Here is a 16,799-nt window from a genome sequence, read left to right as displayed (position 1 = left end):
TCACAACAGACAGGACCACGTAGACGCTGGTGGTCTACTTTGTTGAACACACAGACAACCAGGTACATCATCACAACAGACAGGACCACGTAGACGCTGGTGGTCTACTTTGTTGAACACACAGACAACCAGGTACATCATCACAACAGACAGGACCACGTAGACGCTGGTGGTCTACTTTGTTGAACACACAGACAACCAGGTACAACATCATAACAGACAGGACCACATAGACGCTGGTGGTCTACTTTGTTGAACACACAGACAACCAGGTACAACATGACAACAGACAGGACCACGTAGACGCTGGTGGTCTACTTTGTTGAACACACAGACAACCAGGTACAACATCACAACAGACAGGACCACGTAGACGCTGGTGGTCTACTTTGTTGAACACACAGACAACCAGGTACAACATCACAACAGACAGGACCACGTAGACGCAGGTGGTCTAATTTGTTGAACACACAGACAACCAGGTACATCATCACCACAGACAGGACCACGTAGACGCTGGTGGTCTAATTTGTTGAACACACAGACAACCAGGTACAGCATCACAATATATCTGCTGTGGCGACTTAGACTATGTTACTGAAACTGTAAATGTATTCATCAGATCATGTGTCTCGTCATTAGAATTCCATTCAATTGCACGAAAGAAGGATGGATTTAGTAGGGTCCCCCGGTTTTTTTCCTTTTCTTTTTAAGTTTGTTTGTGGATGTTGTTGATGACCATACATTGTCCTTCACCATTTCAAGACTTAGTATGGTCTGCTGATTGTTCTGTTTGAGCTGCGTGACGGGGAGTGGATTTTTTGCCGCATTTACCAATGTGTCTAGCATGGTCGATAGAATGATACTTCACAAAATGTACGCACGCTTAATGTAAGCACATACTCGCTTCCTCTGTCATCTCCGATCCCCATACTCCGGAAAACTCGCAAATATGGTTATTTATTTTGATAACATAGGAATTATACTTTTGTCTAGTCTACGAAAATGTTCATTCCCAAATATCATTCCTCGCAAATGAGACATTTGCACAATTATATTTCACCATTTTGCTCCTTGCTTGGGTTAGCGTGAGTGATACGACTTAGTGCGTCTTCAGTTTCTGTTTTATTTATGAAACTCATGAGCACTCTGAGATATAGCAACGATTCATCGTGTCAGTTGCATATGATCAGACACCAGTGCTGTGAAAAAGATCATTAGGTTTTCAGTTTCGGGTACATTAGAAACCAAATGTACTTGATACTTGTAAGTGTATTCGGATGTTGCCACTGCTGTTGTAATACTGCTTATTCTTTAGTGTTGGCTTCTCTCATTAAATGCAACAATTTGGCTGTTGACAGACATTGATCTGTCTATTTTATATTTGAAGATTAATTTCATTTCCTTGTGTTATGTCATCAATATACCAGAATATCATTATGTCAATCCATCCCGTGGTAAATGTGCCTCATTACAATTAATAACAAATTCAGTTTCCATAAAGCGGATATCACTGTTCCTCAAAAGGAATTTACCATATTACATGCTATGTCGACCCGTGAAGGTCCCGGGGTAGAATAGGCCTTCAGCAACCCATGCTTGCCATAAAAGGCGACTCAGCTTGTCGTAAGAGGCGACTAACGGGATCGGGTGGTCAGGCTCGCTGACTTGGTTGACACATGTCATCGGTTCCCAATTACGCAGATCGATGCTCATGTTGTTGATCACTGGATTGTTTGGTCCAGACTCGATTATTTACAGACCGCCGCCATATAGCTGGAATATTGCTGAGTGCGGCGTAAAACTCAACTCACTCACTCACTCACTCACATGCTATGTCAATATATCTTACACGATGTGTGAGTTGCAGGAGGTCTGTATCAGAACTATTTCAGACAAAGGATCTTTTCAGAGTGTATTATACATTTCGTTGTGCATTGCATAGATTAAATGTTCATACTCAAAATATTAAACGTTTGAAAGATCATTACCAACTGTTATATATGCTCTAAGTTTAATCATGCCTGATTTGTTGAAGATGAATTCCTTTTTTATGTCCTTATAAGACGACTGTAACTGTGTATACCACCATGCCAATCTATCTATCTCTATGTCGCATTAATGTCAACAACAAATTCGGTTCTTGTAAAGACGATATCACTGTTCCGCAAAGAAATGTATCATGTTCATTAATCTTTCATTGTATATCACTATATCTTGCTCACTATATTACTTGTGGGGAGTATGCATTACAGTGTAAAGTGTAATTAATCTATATACATTATTGTGCATCGCATAAATTGTGTATTTAGTTGCTATGTTTTTCAAAGATCATTATCAACTGTTTTGCTCGAAGTGTAGTGTAGCATCTGTTGAAGATGTTCATTTCCTTCTTTTATGCCTAGTCCTTACTATAAGACATGTAGAGAACTTTCTGTACAACCATATTATTATAACAATCCATTCCATGCGAAACGTGTCTTATTAATGTCAACATTCTCAAAATAAACTTGCATGTTGAGTAGTCTTGCAATGTATATCAATATATCTTGCCCACTGATGATTTTTGTATCTTTCTACTATGGGCCATGAGGCCTCCAAAGGAAAGAGACTTGTCTCCTGTCACTTGTCACTTGATCTGTTTATATCGAACGAAGTCCATCGGCATGTCTGTACTTTCTATCTAAAGTGGTGTCAGAGATGGCTTAATCGAGCGGGTGGTTTGATGACTCGGTTGATACATTGACATTGTGTATCGAATGCACTGGGCGATGCCCAGTTGGGTCATGTTCTGTAAACAGACCGTCGCCACATAGCTTGGATATAGTTCTGATTGATAATTATTATTTTCATTGTTGTGACAAAACACAAAACCAGTTGCTGTTTGAAGTGAGTGACTTGATATGCTCTTACACTGCTGTTAGCAATATGCCTGCACAAATACGGCGGTGGAGACCAGACATGGGCTTCACACACTGGACCCATGTGGGAAGTCCAATCCGGGTCTTCGGCCGGACGAGAGAAGGGTATAACTACTAGGCCCCCACCACCCCTGTACATTTGATATCCAATAAACCCTTTTCTGTGTTATCCTTTCCCTGTACACCGCTTTGTACGATATTGCACTTATATTACGGACTGGCAGGGTTTTTTTCGTCAGTCTGAAGATACGCAGGTCGATTGCTGGAATGATGCAGGATTGTTAGTCCGAGTGGTTTAAGTATTGAACCGACAAACAAATTGAACCAATGACCATCGGTGCCTGGTACTACTCAGACACTCGACCTTGCATAGCGCATCCTTTGATGATTTGACACCCTCCCTTTCTCGTCAGTGTATGTCTGCTCTGTCGAAATGTTCAGACAACTTATAACAAAGTCCAATGACCATTGGCACAGGCCACTTGACTTGCTCGTATAATGCCAGTGTTTAAATGCTAACTTGACGCGACATGCACATGGGCTGGATCATCATCGCACTGTCTTTGTTTGTGGTAATCGATCAAGGTAGGTGCATTATGGCTTCTTTTCAAATATATTTACATTTCAAAGTTTTTATACATCTGTGACACAAATAAAGCATCAAAATAGAGACTAGAATTCAGTATGAATGTATTTTTTTTTATGTATGTGATGAAACATGTTAGTTGGTGTCTCTGAATATGTATTTAAATGATTATTGTAGGAATAGTCAATAAAACTTAACATGCATGTATTTCAGTACGGTGGGTAGTTGATGCATTATGCGAAATGTATGAATCCTCCTGTCACAGACATTAATTGATTTTTTACATCATCACAAATATTTCGTAGGTACAATATTGCTAAGAGACCTGTGAAACGATGTTAAAAAAGCGTAAACTATACCATCACGGACGAATTATGACGATCATCTTCCGCACATATCATAATACAATGTTTGACATTCAATTATTAAGAGCAGCAGTCCCTTCATATCATATTTGGTAGGTTAAAGGATTGTGGTCCCCGTTGTTCTAATTATTAAATGATTGTATCGTTGAATGATGGATATTTGTTGCAAATTCTCACAATAAATAAACTGTGGATAGTTTTCCAAGGACAAACTAGCTATAGCGCTTACACATAGTTTAAATACCAATCGTGGTGATTCCTGGTCAGTGTTGGTCAGTGCCAATTTTCGCTGCTTTTTATTATTATATCTTTTCAAGCTTACGAATCTGTTGTACTACACATCAGTTCGTGTACCAACAAGACAGAATGGAATATTTTGCAAAATCTAAATTAAAACATTTGACTGAAGTAAGTGGCTACATTTAAACGAGTGAGAGTAAACTTTTAATTTTATTGGGTAGTATATACAGGTTGCTGGTGGAGTGTATCAGTGCTCAGTAATTTGACAGGCTCGTCGGCTTGTAGAGACACATTAGATTCGTATGTTTGTTGCGCATCGCAGTGAACAGCTACTTAGCAATGTGACGACACACCAGTGTATGAGCACGCCGGATACTATAGCGCATAATCCATATTGTCCACCATCCGACAATCAAATACAACTCGGAATCCCAACAGGTTAGAAATGTGAGAATCTGTGGAAATCCATGACATCATCATGAAGAGTACATGCATATTTTGATGAGGTGTTGAATCTTGTTTTGACTCTAGGTGAGCCTGCCTTGATTCGACTTGTACCAGGAACCTATGCTGGACGCCTGGAGGTCTACCATGGAGGAGAGTGGGGAACTGTGTGTGATGATGGTTTTGACATGAATGACGCTAAAGTTGTCTGCAGAGCATTTGGTCTTAACGCGTAATGTACATTATGAATTGTGATCGAGTATTGTATTGATCAAGTTAGTAGTATGTGTGTAAAGCAAGATGTCGTTTGCAATTGTAGTATTGCTCAATTTCAAAATATAATCGTTCCGATATAAGTCGGTATCCTTGAAAATGTTTGTGTTTGTGTTTGTGTTTGTGTTTGTGTTTGTGTTTGTGTTTGTGTTTGATATTCACTGCATACAGAACCTTCACCCTATCACGTGTTTAATTACTCAAAGCAAAATATTCATAGGGTGTTTGACAAACCTCGTGTCATCTTACTGCTCCTCCCATGACTTAATGTACAGAGAGCAGAAGGGGCAAGAAAGGGGTGTTGGGGGTGCAAGTATCAATATTTTGTACAGAAAACGATTTTGGAAGAGGCAAAATGTATCACCGCAACCTCTCCATGTGCTGGACTACAAAAAGGCATATGACTCTGTCCCTCACGAATGGATTTTGAAGTCTCTTCAGTGTATTGACCTCCCTGAACGACTACTTGATCTACCCAAGTCTTTAATGAGTTGCAGGTCGACTCAACTTGAGTTGTACTCGCAAAGGCAGGTGTAGATTTCAGAATCTGTTCCAATCACAAGGGAAATATTTCAGGGGGACTCCTTCAGTCCTTTGGTTTTTGTCTGTCTTTAAATCCTTTCAGTTTTCTGCTCAATGGGGAGGAGGGTTACCACCCCGAACCTCCTCAGCACAGATCCCCAACACCTCTTACTCATCTAAATGGAGCTCCTTGCCAAAGGAGATATTAATTTGAAAAACATATTCTCCTTGTCGAGTCCTCTTCTAGTGATACTGGCATGACATTTGGACTCGACAAATGTAATACGCTTCATCTGAAACGTGGCAAGGTACCCTAGATGGATCGGTCAAGTTAGAAGGAGGGACTATTAAGCCTACACCTATCTTTGAATGAAAGTTCGAGACAAGCTCCAGACTGACCAGATTCAAGATAATACTTCGGGCCGAGTATAAATCTTGTTTAATGAAAATCTGGAGCTTCGAGCTAAATGCTCGAAACAAGGTCAAAGCCACAAATATATTTTCTTGCGTACTTATGGACACAATTATTTTCGATGGTGATGTATGTCAACACTCACGATGAAAGGAAGGAATTCCTAAGCTATTTTAAGCGTACCAAGGTTGCTTCAACACAATCTGAATTTTGAGGTTGATTTTGTTGATGGTCATGTACTGGTGGACGGTACAGCGATGGGAGTAAACCAGGTGACGTTGTTCACCAAGTCTGCCCAGGGTTGGTCCTTTGTGAAGAAGCTATCTCAGAAGCCATTGCATTGAGTGCACATGCAGTGCGTGGAACAGAACAGCATGGCATGGCTCGCTGCTTTTACTATCATTGACCCCGGGGTCCATCCATGGTACGACCCTGAACAAGTCCAGGGCGTCATGGAAAAATGATGCTTTTAAACATGTATGAAATAGGCCAATATACAGCTTGAGACGAATTCCAGCCAACAAACTTTATCTTGTCAATTATGATAATGCTAATGAATCTATGTATACCACTGAATTTTCTGACCCCCTAATCACAGCAGTGTGATTAGCACGATTAAGGAAAAGCATGCTAAATATGCGAAGCTCGCCTTTGAAACGCTGTACTTGAAAACCAAGTACACTGTCGTCAGGCTCCCCATTGTTCTCGGTGTCCTTGGTTTGGTACCTTCTGATCTCGTGCATATTCATCGTGATCTGTAAAACATAACTTGAGTAAATGATGATGATGATGATGATGATGATGATGATGATGATGATGATGATGATGATGATGTCGATTCAGATCAAGCGTCAAGGCTTCTGCTCACTACGGGCAAGGATCTGGTGATATCATGATGGATGATCTTGCTTGCACTGGAACTGAGACTTCCTTGGATAGATGTTCACATAGGGGTTGGAGATCGCACAATTGCGGGCATGGCGAGGACGTGGGCGTCGAGTGTGTCACTGGTATTTTTCTTGGAGTCCTTCAGAATGTAGTACATTAACGAAGCATTAAATGCGTGTTTGGAATTGAATGAATTCAATCATTCCAAAAAGTTCATCTATGAAATGGTATTAAATTTGATGAAAATATATCGCTGAACTAACCCTCTATTCCCTACATAGTTACAATTGGCATCATGAAGCAAACCTATTCAGCGACTGTTACTGATCACTGACTACAAACTTTGAAGTTCGCAGCTGAACTTTGCAGTGCCTGGTCAACGGTGGAACCAAGGACCTGCGCCCACCCGACTCATATCGCCATCAGCTGGAGGACGTCTCGAGGTGTTCGTGCAGAGTTGGGGCACTGTGTGTAGAGACAGGTTTGATGAAAATGACGCTGAAACAGCTTGTCGGGCACTCGGTCTACCCACGTGAGCAATATCTTTGTTTGTGACGCCGCACTCGGCAATATTACAAGTAGGTACAGCAACAGAATACCGGATATCTACCAGCCATACTGTGTATTATCACCTCATCATAACCTTAACGCTAACCCTAAACTTTACCCAAACCCTAACCGAACGTAAACTCGCTTGATGTCAGAAGGTATCCAGTATTCAAATGACTTACAAATATATGACGGCTAATTACAAGTAGTAGACGAGAGTGTACTATAATCCCGTGGCTACACAACCAGATTAAAGTGTCTAATGTGTCAGTGAGGTTACGCTTACAGTTACATGTGCAGTATTTCGGCTAGTAAGTTAAGTGCCCTTCACATTCATATCAAAATTATGCATATATTCTGGGGTGTGGTGACCGATTATTCACTGACACACGTTCTTGGATTTAGTGATGGTTTAGGAGTCTAACAAATAGTTAACTGACGTTCCTCCGTGGATGAAGTGGTGATGTGGGACGTATTACATTTATTAAGCTTATTCTAATGACTCAGCCGTTCTTCAAGCTATGGACGGTGTGATCATGCAGGACGTATTCCAGTGATGCGCCGACTTTTCACTATACAAGCAGTGATGTTTCAGGAACTATGCCTACGTTGTGCCAACGTCCTTCTTCGGAAGTGGGAGTGGGGAAATATGGGTGGATGAACTCCAGTGTTCTGGCAGTGAAGCATCAATAGATTCATGTCCTAGGTCGACATGGGGCGTACACAACTGCAATCATGACAAAGACGTGGGGATCATTTGCGCTTCAAGTAAGTGACTCCATGACAGAACTCTAGCATGTGATTAACATTTCATTATTTCGTCAGGTAATAGGGGAGAGGTGAATTGCAGAACATATCATTTATTGGATAACACTTTGTATCTTTGTTAAGAAGAGTATTTGGGACAAACTGAAGAAGCAGGTGCAAAATCCGAAACTATCAGCTCCTCTCTGAATAATGCAGAACTAGGAACAGGAGTCAGCATGCTGTTTTATGTATCCTTCATGTACATGTCAAGTGTGTGGGTACATGATGCCTAGCGAAACCAGTTAGACAATGTGTAATTGTAAGGTTTAGTTACTGTGGAAAATCAGTGTAAAAAACGGAAACTCACTTGATTCCAGGTGGAGGTTTCGGTGCACTTTCCATCAGGTTTAAGCTTTACCTAAACCAAGTTATTCTTGTTTTGCTGGTTAAGTGTTCCATCTCTGAACAAGCAACGCTTCAAATCATGACTTTTGAAAACCCATTTGGGAAAAATAACCAGGAGTATTATGTAAACGTTACACCAACAGTTACATAGATCCTTTCTTAGGATACCACGGAAATATGTTGGTATAGATGTAGTTACTGTAGCATATGCTGTTTTGTGTTTATTGCATTGGATTTCATTACATAGATCGATATTTCCTCAAAGCATTTCCAGATGTTCTAAGGTACACAAGTGTATCTCTGAGTGTGGATGCAGTCCAAGTGTTAGCAGGAACTAGTCAGACGGTCACCTGTAACGTGAAGACACCCTTAGCATCGACAATCACGTATACATGGACGGTTGGGGGCATCATCAATGGAACATCCTCCACATTCACTAAAGTTCTTGTCAACACTGATAATGATAAGGAACTCACGTGTCGTGTCCGATCAGGTGGAACTGAATTGGGCACTGCGTCTGTTTCACTGAATGTGCTGTGTAAGTATTTCGGTTTATAAATCTTAAATAAATAAGTTGGATAATTGTATACTCCTTCTAGCAGTATTCCACTACAAAATGAGGACATACCACGTTGCATGTGGCTTACTGAAACATGGCAACGAGCAAACGTTTGAGCCTTTGGACTACCCCTCCGTCCTCTATGAAGCTGACTATCATGAATCATGAAACCTTAATTTTAGAAGTGGGACTAAATTTTCGTGTATTTGAGGGGCATAAGATCTAATGGTTAGGAGGAACAAGTTCATGATTCAGCAAAACGCTATGAATCCCCACAAATGACAGATAAATATTACCTGCATAATAGAGCATAAACGTAAAACCCGCAATACTATCCAGGTTTAAGTGGAAGGGGACTCAACCAACATCCTTCCAGAACTTCTTGACATCAGAAGATCTCACATTGGAGACTATGTCATCGTTAGCAATCTTCGACCATCTACGTGGACAGGGGATGCAACTAGTCCATTTACAACTGCAGAGCACATGCTGTTTGTATAATAAAATGAAGAATGTCACGCCTTACTTTGCTATAAACTCCTCTACCGCCTGATTAAAAAGCATACATACTCACTCACTCACTCACCCACTCACTCATCGTGCCTCGTGATGGAATAACGCCACAGGAAATGGGTCATTTTGAAAATATGCTCGCAAATTTCCGTCAAATAACCTTGTGTGTGTTAAACTGTTTTAGTTTGGAATTGATGGATGGTAACCGAAAGACAAGGCATACAGTTATGTATGGACGTTTATTTTGTAGATCCACCTGATGTCTCCTGCCAAGACCAATATTTTCTAATCCAAGGCACAGATGGCCAGCTCATATGTACTGTTAATGCTATGCCATCACCAACGTTCCTCACCTGGTCACGTGGTACGACCAATATGACGTCACTGAATGGACAATATTTTGGTCTGAAGATATCAAAAGCTCACCCTAGTGATGGTGGGGTCTATGAATGCCGTGTCTCAAACACAATGATCACTAGAACAGGGAACATGAAAACGGGCAATGGATCTTGTGCGATCAACGTTGAGATATTGTGTAAGTAGCTTTCAATGGTAACACGGAGGAACCTTTCGGAATTTCGTACACATGTTTTAGGTCACATGGTTGAAGGACATGCAGAAGTGGAGTGCATACGAAAAATACCAGATTTATGGATTTATCAACTTTTTTGTTGTGAATAACACGACATGTGAATCATGAAAGAGCAAGCATACTCTCCGAAACGTCGTGTTATTCACAATAAAGAAGTTGACATCCATCAATCCATACATTTTGCTTTGCTTTTCTCATTTGTATCGCTTTTCTCATCATTCACAGCAATAGCATTTCCCTTTGAACTCTTTGAACTCTCTGATATCAAAATAATACCAAGTTCGAAAATCAACATGGATTGTCTCCCTCATGATGATTACAACAGTGGAACAACAGACGAAATTAGGTGTTAGACATAAAGGTAAAGCTAAAGGGCATAACAGTTGGAAATACAGAATGTCTAGCTTCCCAGTTTGCAAATAATACATCCCTTGTTTTAGGTGCTACTGAGAAGTGTCTGCACAATGCCTCAGAAATATTGTGCCTCCTTGTTCGGCTGGAGAGTAAATGGTGATCAAACCAACACTTTATTTAAAAAATGAACTCGTCCCAAACTGACTTTTCTCCACATTGCATCCCCTATAAAAACAACTGAAATAGTTGAAAGGAACAACTTGATTTTAACGACACAATCCTAAAATCCTTAATTTTGCCAACAATAAATCTGTTACTGTTCTAAGAGAGTAAGTTACATTCATGTGTACGATTAGCCAATATCAAAATAATTCAACTGCATAAGAGCAAGAACAGACGTCCCATTGAAATTTGATAAGAAGAAAAGGGAATGATGTTCTTAATATAACATTTGTCAGATTTACTCTTTTTTGAAATGCAAATATATAAATGTACGTCAGCTTTCGATATGATCAGAAAGGTAATAAGTAAAATTTACAATATCGAGAAAAACATGCCATCTCTTCATGCAATGTTACCACATTTGTTGGATTTAGACCAGATTTCCATCAAATATTTTAATGATATATACTGAGAACTTGCTTATTTTGTTACATCTGTTATCATATCCTTGTCAATGGTTGATATTGCCCAGACAAGAAACAGTATGGTGTATATTTTGTTATTTCATGCTATGATTTTTTTAAAAAAGGTAAATACCAAAATGTAAGAACAAGAAAATTAGATGTATTTTGTGCGTCTTCCCAATGCAGACAATCGATAAATTACTGTTTGATAATCATTATTTTTTTTCGATCTGACTCTGTGTAACATTGCTGTACAATGTGTTACAGACCCCCCTCGGCCCCTGGTGTCTGCAACGATTACTGTGTTTGAATCAGATTCTGTCACTTTCCCGTTCTCCTCTAATCCTCCACCACATCTGTATAAATGGAAAAAGGACGGTCTGGACTCCAGTTTTACCACGACTGTGTATCCTCCTGCCATTAACAACACTGGACGATCAGATGCCGGGACATATGTCATCACAGCTACAAATATGATGAATGATACACGAGTTGGTCCAATGGAAGGTCATGGCATGCACATCGTTTCGCTAAATGTACTTTGTAAGTATATTTCGTCTATCAGGTAAACATGAGTGAGGGTCAGAAGTCTCCATGTAGGAGCAACGGTTGCAGATTGTGGGCAACTAATGCGCGAGGGGTTTAGGGATGTATTAGGTTCAGCAGATACCATACACAGCATCCCATAGTAATTCATGAATTTCATGCTTAACGACATCCTTCTTATATGATCACTCTAATGTTGTTTATAATTACAGAGAGTTAACCAAATTTTCTGTCGAACAGATCAGATGACACTATGACCACAGCATGGTGGTTTTTCATATCCTGTTCTTCACGAAGAATGTACTGGAGCTGATATATCATGTTTCAGATCCCCCTGAAGTGTTTTGTCAGGAAAATGTAAGTGTGCTTCTCGAATCATCTTTTGACCTGACGTGCAAAGTGTCTGCCTCCCCACTCCCTGATGATGTGACGTGGACAAGGTTAAGCATCCAAGCGTCCACAATCTCCCCTGAGCCTTCACATGAACATTTCACCCCATCTGGATCTGGTGAAATGGAGACTATTCAGGTTGATAGCGCTGAAGACACAGGTGAAGGTTCCGGAGATGACACAGATCAAAGATTTTCTTGGATACTGTCTAATACATCCATAAACTCAGAAAGAGAAGTGACCGAGCTAAGGTCTATGAATACTTCATGGCTGGGTGTGATTCCAGAGTCTTCAGAGAAGGGCAAAATTGGAACATACCACGTCCAAAGTGCTGCCATTGCTGATGCTGGGGTCTATCAGTGTACAGCTGTGAACAGCATGTTAGATCAAACAGGAAGGAGAGAAACAGGGACAGGATCATGTTTAACAAGCCTGAATGTTCTCTGTGAGTGATGACTTCATATATTTTGATACAGAAATCCTAGATTTGATATGGTGTGTTACTGATGATGTCTCTTGAGTGCCATGTACAGCTGATCATTGTAAACAGTTTCTATCATCACACAATGCCACGGATCCACCTGATAACGCCAGCAGAAAATACAACTCTTACTCACTAGTTTGGCTCAGACTGCAACATTCAAAACCCCATAAAAAAATTCAAAGCATTTTATAGTAAACGTGAAAATTTCAAAATCCGATAGCTTGTTTGCGTGCTTGCTTGATTTACCTGTGTCATTTAGGTTTGATACTCACTCATAAACACTAGCATATGCTATAGGCGGGCTACAGGAAAGGTTTCATCGTCTGTAGCATAAGTAGGTGTTGCATCGGATGATATTTTATAAATATATATTAAACTTATATATTAAATATATTAACTTTAGTCAGTGTTCCTTTTCAACATTGAATTTGCACTAAATTTATTCCTTCTTACACTTTCTCCATTTAGATGCCCCGCCTCCTTTGAAGACGGGTATAAAGGACACGTTCGAGGGCGCCAGTGTTATCCTGAGTTTGCCTCCAGATTCCAACCCTCCCCCACATATCTATACTTGGAAGAAAGAAGTGGATGAACGTGAGGTATCCTCCAACACTCCACCTATGTTATCGAACATCAGGAGATCCGATGCTGGAACGTATATCGTCACAGTCACTAACTCCATGAATCTGACCTATGGTGGACTGATGGAGGGACACGGGATCCAGCTGGTGCAGATTAATGTTCTATGTACGTCAACTCATGCCCTTTGTGTGACTACCGTATGTAGACTGAAGTTGGCATTTCCCTGTTTCACGAATTGTATCAATAGTGGGAGGTGAGGTGGCTGAGTTGGTTAGGTAGCTGACTTTGTGTGCTGGCGATTAGGTCTTACACTGAGAGTGTGGACTCAACCCCAAAAGTACTAGAATCGGTACTTTACAGAGACGTTACTGACGAATATTGTATCTGTTGTATAGTACAAGTGTTTTGATTTTCATAATACAAATTTTTGATACATTGATTCTTGATTTTATGTAAATAGTATGGAGACACTGCTTTATTCATGCATTCATACCATATGTTACTTATTCTCTCACTCATCGACACTGAACCGTCAGTACAACCTCCGCAGATTCTCCGGTGCTGTCTTGCCAGAGTGAATACGTTGTCATCCAGAACTCATCTGTCAGCCTCAGGTGTTCTGTAGAAGCCTTTCCGACTCCCAGTGTTGTACGATGGCGACGGGAGACATCAGACAAGACTTTGATGACCGGAGACAAGTTCACAATGGACGATGTCCAAATGACAGACGGTGGTGTATATGTATGTACAGCAATAAACAGCATGACGGATTATACTGGTCAAAAGCGTACAGGGACTGGGTCATGCGCAGTCCGAGTTAAGGTCACGGGTAAGTGCTATAATATGCATCGATGTCAAAGTTGTATTGACTTCAGTAGGTCAGTAACCTGGTACGATGTGAAGATGTGACATGTATGCCCCAGCTCGACTTGCATACGCATGAGGGAGAGAGAGAGAGAGAGAGAGAGAGAGAGAGAGCGGGGGGAGAGAGAGATTGTGTATAGGCGGCGAGGGGCTTAGAAAAACCGGATAGAGAGAGGGAGGGAGGGAGGAAGGGGGGAGTGACTAAGGAAACTGTAATACAATCGTGTATACTTGTGGTGATTTCGAGACCTTCCCCTGCAATGTAAACACACTCAATGTTCCCTCCAGATTTTGTGATTCAGAAGGAACATCCATTGAAACCGTGATGGAAGTGACAGGGAGGTGCATGATAGTAATAATGGTAATGTATTCGGGCGGTGGAAATGTACGTTTACCAGATGCTGTTCCCAACAGAATAAAGCTACTATCCGATAGTACCGAGCAACAAGAGATTAGAGTATGGATATAAGTGTGAGGTCTTGCGTGGTTAAGGGTACACGGGCAGCCGACTTGGGCTGAGCAGAGATGCGTCACTTTGGTTAGTCCAGCCACTGAATATTGTGTTACTATGTTTCTTAGTATCGTATCCATGCTCGTGGCTTCATCAAGGCGGTAGACATCTCAGACACGAATCACTGTCCCCGAAGAAATCTCACAAGCTTTCATATAACTGAAATGCTCCTCCAAGCGGCCTACATTCAGCCTACCTGAAAAAGGGTCAGATGTATAACGTCTCAAACACTGACTGGGTTTCATCAGGACTGCTAGTGCTTTGTTTCTGTATAGAATTCATACTTGGGGACACAGAGGAATTCGCATTGCGCCTCTCAATCCCATTTCCGATACTTGAACATTGTGAAGAAAGATACTGATTTCCATTTTCTTTTGCAAATTCTAAATAGCACGTGACACAGCGGGATGTCCATATCATCCCCCCAAGAGCTATCACCCCCTTCAACGTGACATCATCTACATCGTGGGCGGTGTGTTTGTCGTCGTCCTGGTGGTCATCCTAGTGATAACGTTCATCTGTTTCAAGAGGAAACTCAAAAGAGAAAATCATCATGGTTTGTATAGAAATATGTTTGGTTTCTCAAATATAACTGAAATCAGTGTAGAAAATAGCTGCAAGTTAATAGTGAAAGCAGATAGATAACAATGAGCCTTATTCTTCCACTGTGGAGCGTTTAGTAGTTGCAGCTATGGCAATAGCATATTAACACAGCGCTGGTATTTCATTGTCAACAAGGATAATGCTATATCCAGTGGTAATGCATACTAATATTTTCCTATAGATTGTCTTAAAATAACTACAACATATTCCCACTGTTTCATTGCAGATCAAAACGTCGATAAAAAGTAAGTATAACTGTTTTCATGCATGAAAATCTACCACTTGACATGGGAATATTTATTTTCTTGGTCTCCTTAAGCTCCAATCAATACATCGTTGATAGAAAAATGGAACTTATGAAAATGTTTCTTTGATTACAGCGGAGACATACCACTGACTGAAATCCCGGGAGGTAAATATAAGCGTCTTTCTTCCCAGTGTAATCACTTTGTGGTATTGGTCCGTGGATACTTTAGGGTGATCATGAGATGAGCCTGTCTCAGTAGCTCCAGCAGTCAAACAAATGTGTACAGTCACATTACTGTAAGCTGCCATCCCACATTAGACTCACCGGCCGCGACATAACTGAAATACTGTAAAGTTCACCAACACTCTGGAATATGATGTGGTGTGTAATACAATGCAAACAAGTGGTTAACGTTATGAACATAGACGTACAGTACGCTGATGCACCCACCAAGTTATTAAATGCCTCCAACAAGCTGAGGTGTGTGTGTGTGTGTGTGTGTGTGTGTGTGTGTCTGTGTGTGTGTGTGTGTGTGTCTGTGTGTGTGTGTGTGGTTTTTTTGCCGTTGGTCGGGTTAGAGGGCTGACTTTGTGTATTAAACTGTATTATTCAGTCACATGCATTGGCATAAATTGAACGAAGGGTTATCATTAGCATAACTGCTACATGTCTTTCTCTCAACAGTGACCACGCTTATCTATAAACAGATGTGATTGTTGGGATCTCACTACTGGACGTGGAACGTCAACAGACACAACCGTAGTATTCACTTGATTCCGTACAACCGTAGTATTCACTTGATTCCGTACAACTGAAGTATTCACTTGATTCCGTACAACTGTAGTATTCACTTGATTCCGTACAACTGTAGTATTCACTTGATTCCGTACAACTGTAGTATTCACTTGATTCCGTACAACCGTAGTATTCACTTGATTCCGTACAACTGTAGTATTCACTTGATTCCGTACAACCGTAGTATTCACTTGATTCCGTACAACTTTAGTTCCATGTTAGATTACGTTCACTTGGACATATTTCACCATTCATTACGCACTTACATATGTTATATTAGGGATTAGCCATCATACCCACTTAGCCACCATTGCTTCCACAATTACAACTTGAGTGGAGCACAAAGTATGGGACCTAGATTACCAAGTGCCCCACTTCAATTTCTGTAGAAGTCTCTTAAGTAGAGTGGGTTAGAGGGCTGACTTTGTGTGCTGGCAATTAGGTGCATGACAAACTGTGTGGGCTCGAATCCCGGACGAAACACAAACTAACAAATGTACTAGAATCTCTGCTTCACCGAAACGTGTAATAGCAAATAACATATGCTACATTTGACCGCTTTCTAAAATGACATTTTGTGTTCACCCATTATAAATCATCTGGGAGATGGCGCGATGTCTGTAATGATAACTGCTTCGTTGTAATGAATAAAGTGTTAAAATATGTTCATATTATTATGTTTGAATCATTAAGTCATGTTTTACGTATTGGGTAGCTTGCTTATGTATGATGCATAGAGTATTTCCTCCCAAGGACGTAATCAACAACATCATACAAGACT

At 40.6% G+C, this 16,799-nt stretch overlaps 1 protein-coding gene across 1 annotated transcript; it reads left to right on the top strand.

Moving 5' to 3' along the window:
• Positions 1-3,359: 3,359 nt before the first annotated feature.
• Positions 3,360-16,685, top strand: LOC137273185 (uncharacterized). Its single transcript, XM_067805676.1, has 15 exons — positions 3,360-3,506; positions 4,644-4,788; positions 6,607-6,773; positions 7,021-7,183; positions 7,796-7,968; positions 8,618-8,890; positions 9,675-9,959; positions 11,264-11,539; positions 11,871-12,377; positions 12,885-13,163; positions 13,549-13,827; positions 14,765-14,929; positions 15,203-15,221; positions 15,357-15,388; positions 15,908-16,685. The coding sequence occupies exons 1-15, from the start codon at positions 3,452-3,454 to the stop codon at positions 15,934-15,936; spliced, it is 2,847 nt and encodes a 948-aa protein (XP_067661777.1). The 5' UTR covers positions 3,360-3,451; the 3' UTR covers positions 15,937-16,685.
• Positions 16,686-16,799: the final 114 nt, after the last annotated feature.

This window comes from Haliotis asinina, chromosome 2 (assembly GCF_037392515.1).
Source record: "Haliotis asinina isolate JCU_RB_2024 chromosome 2, JCU_Hal_asi_v2, whole genome shotgun sequence".
NCBI lineage: Eukaryota > Metazoa > Mollusca > Gastropoda > Lepetellida > Haliotidae > Haliotis > Haliotis asinina.
The sequence above is the reverse complement of the archived record's forward strand: the minus strand, read 5'-3'. Positions and strand labels throughout refer to the sequence as shown.

What these genes read in the sequence shown, in the direction of transcription:
- LOC137273185 (XM_067805676.1), top strand. Translation starts at nt 3,452, where the DNA reads ATGCACATGGGCTGGATCATCATCGCACTGTCTTTGTTTGTGGTAATC. An exon ending in GGTGCAGATTAATGTTCTAT is followed by an intron (nt 13,164 to 13,548) that starts GTACGTCAACTC and finishes CAACCTCCGCAG; the next exon opens with ATTCTCCGGTGCTGTCTTGC. An exon ending in AGTCCGAGTTAAGGTCACGG is followed by an intron (nt 13,828 to 14,764) that starts GTAAGTGCTATA and finishes AATTCTAAATAG; the next exon opens with CACGTGACACAGCGGGATGT.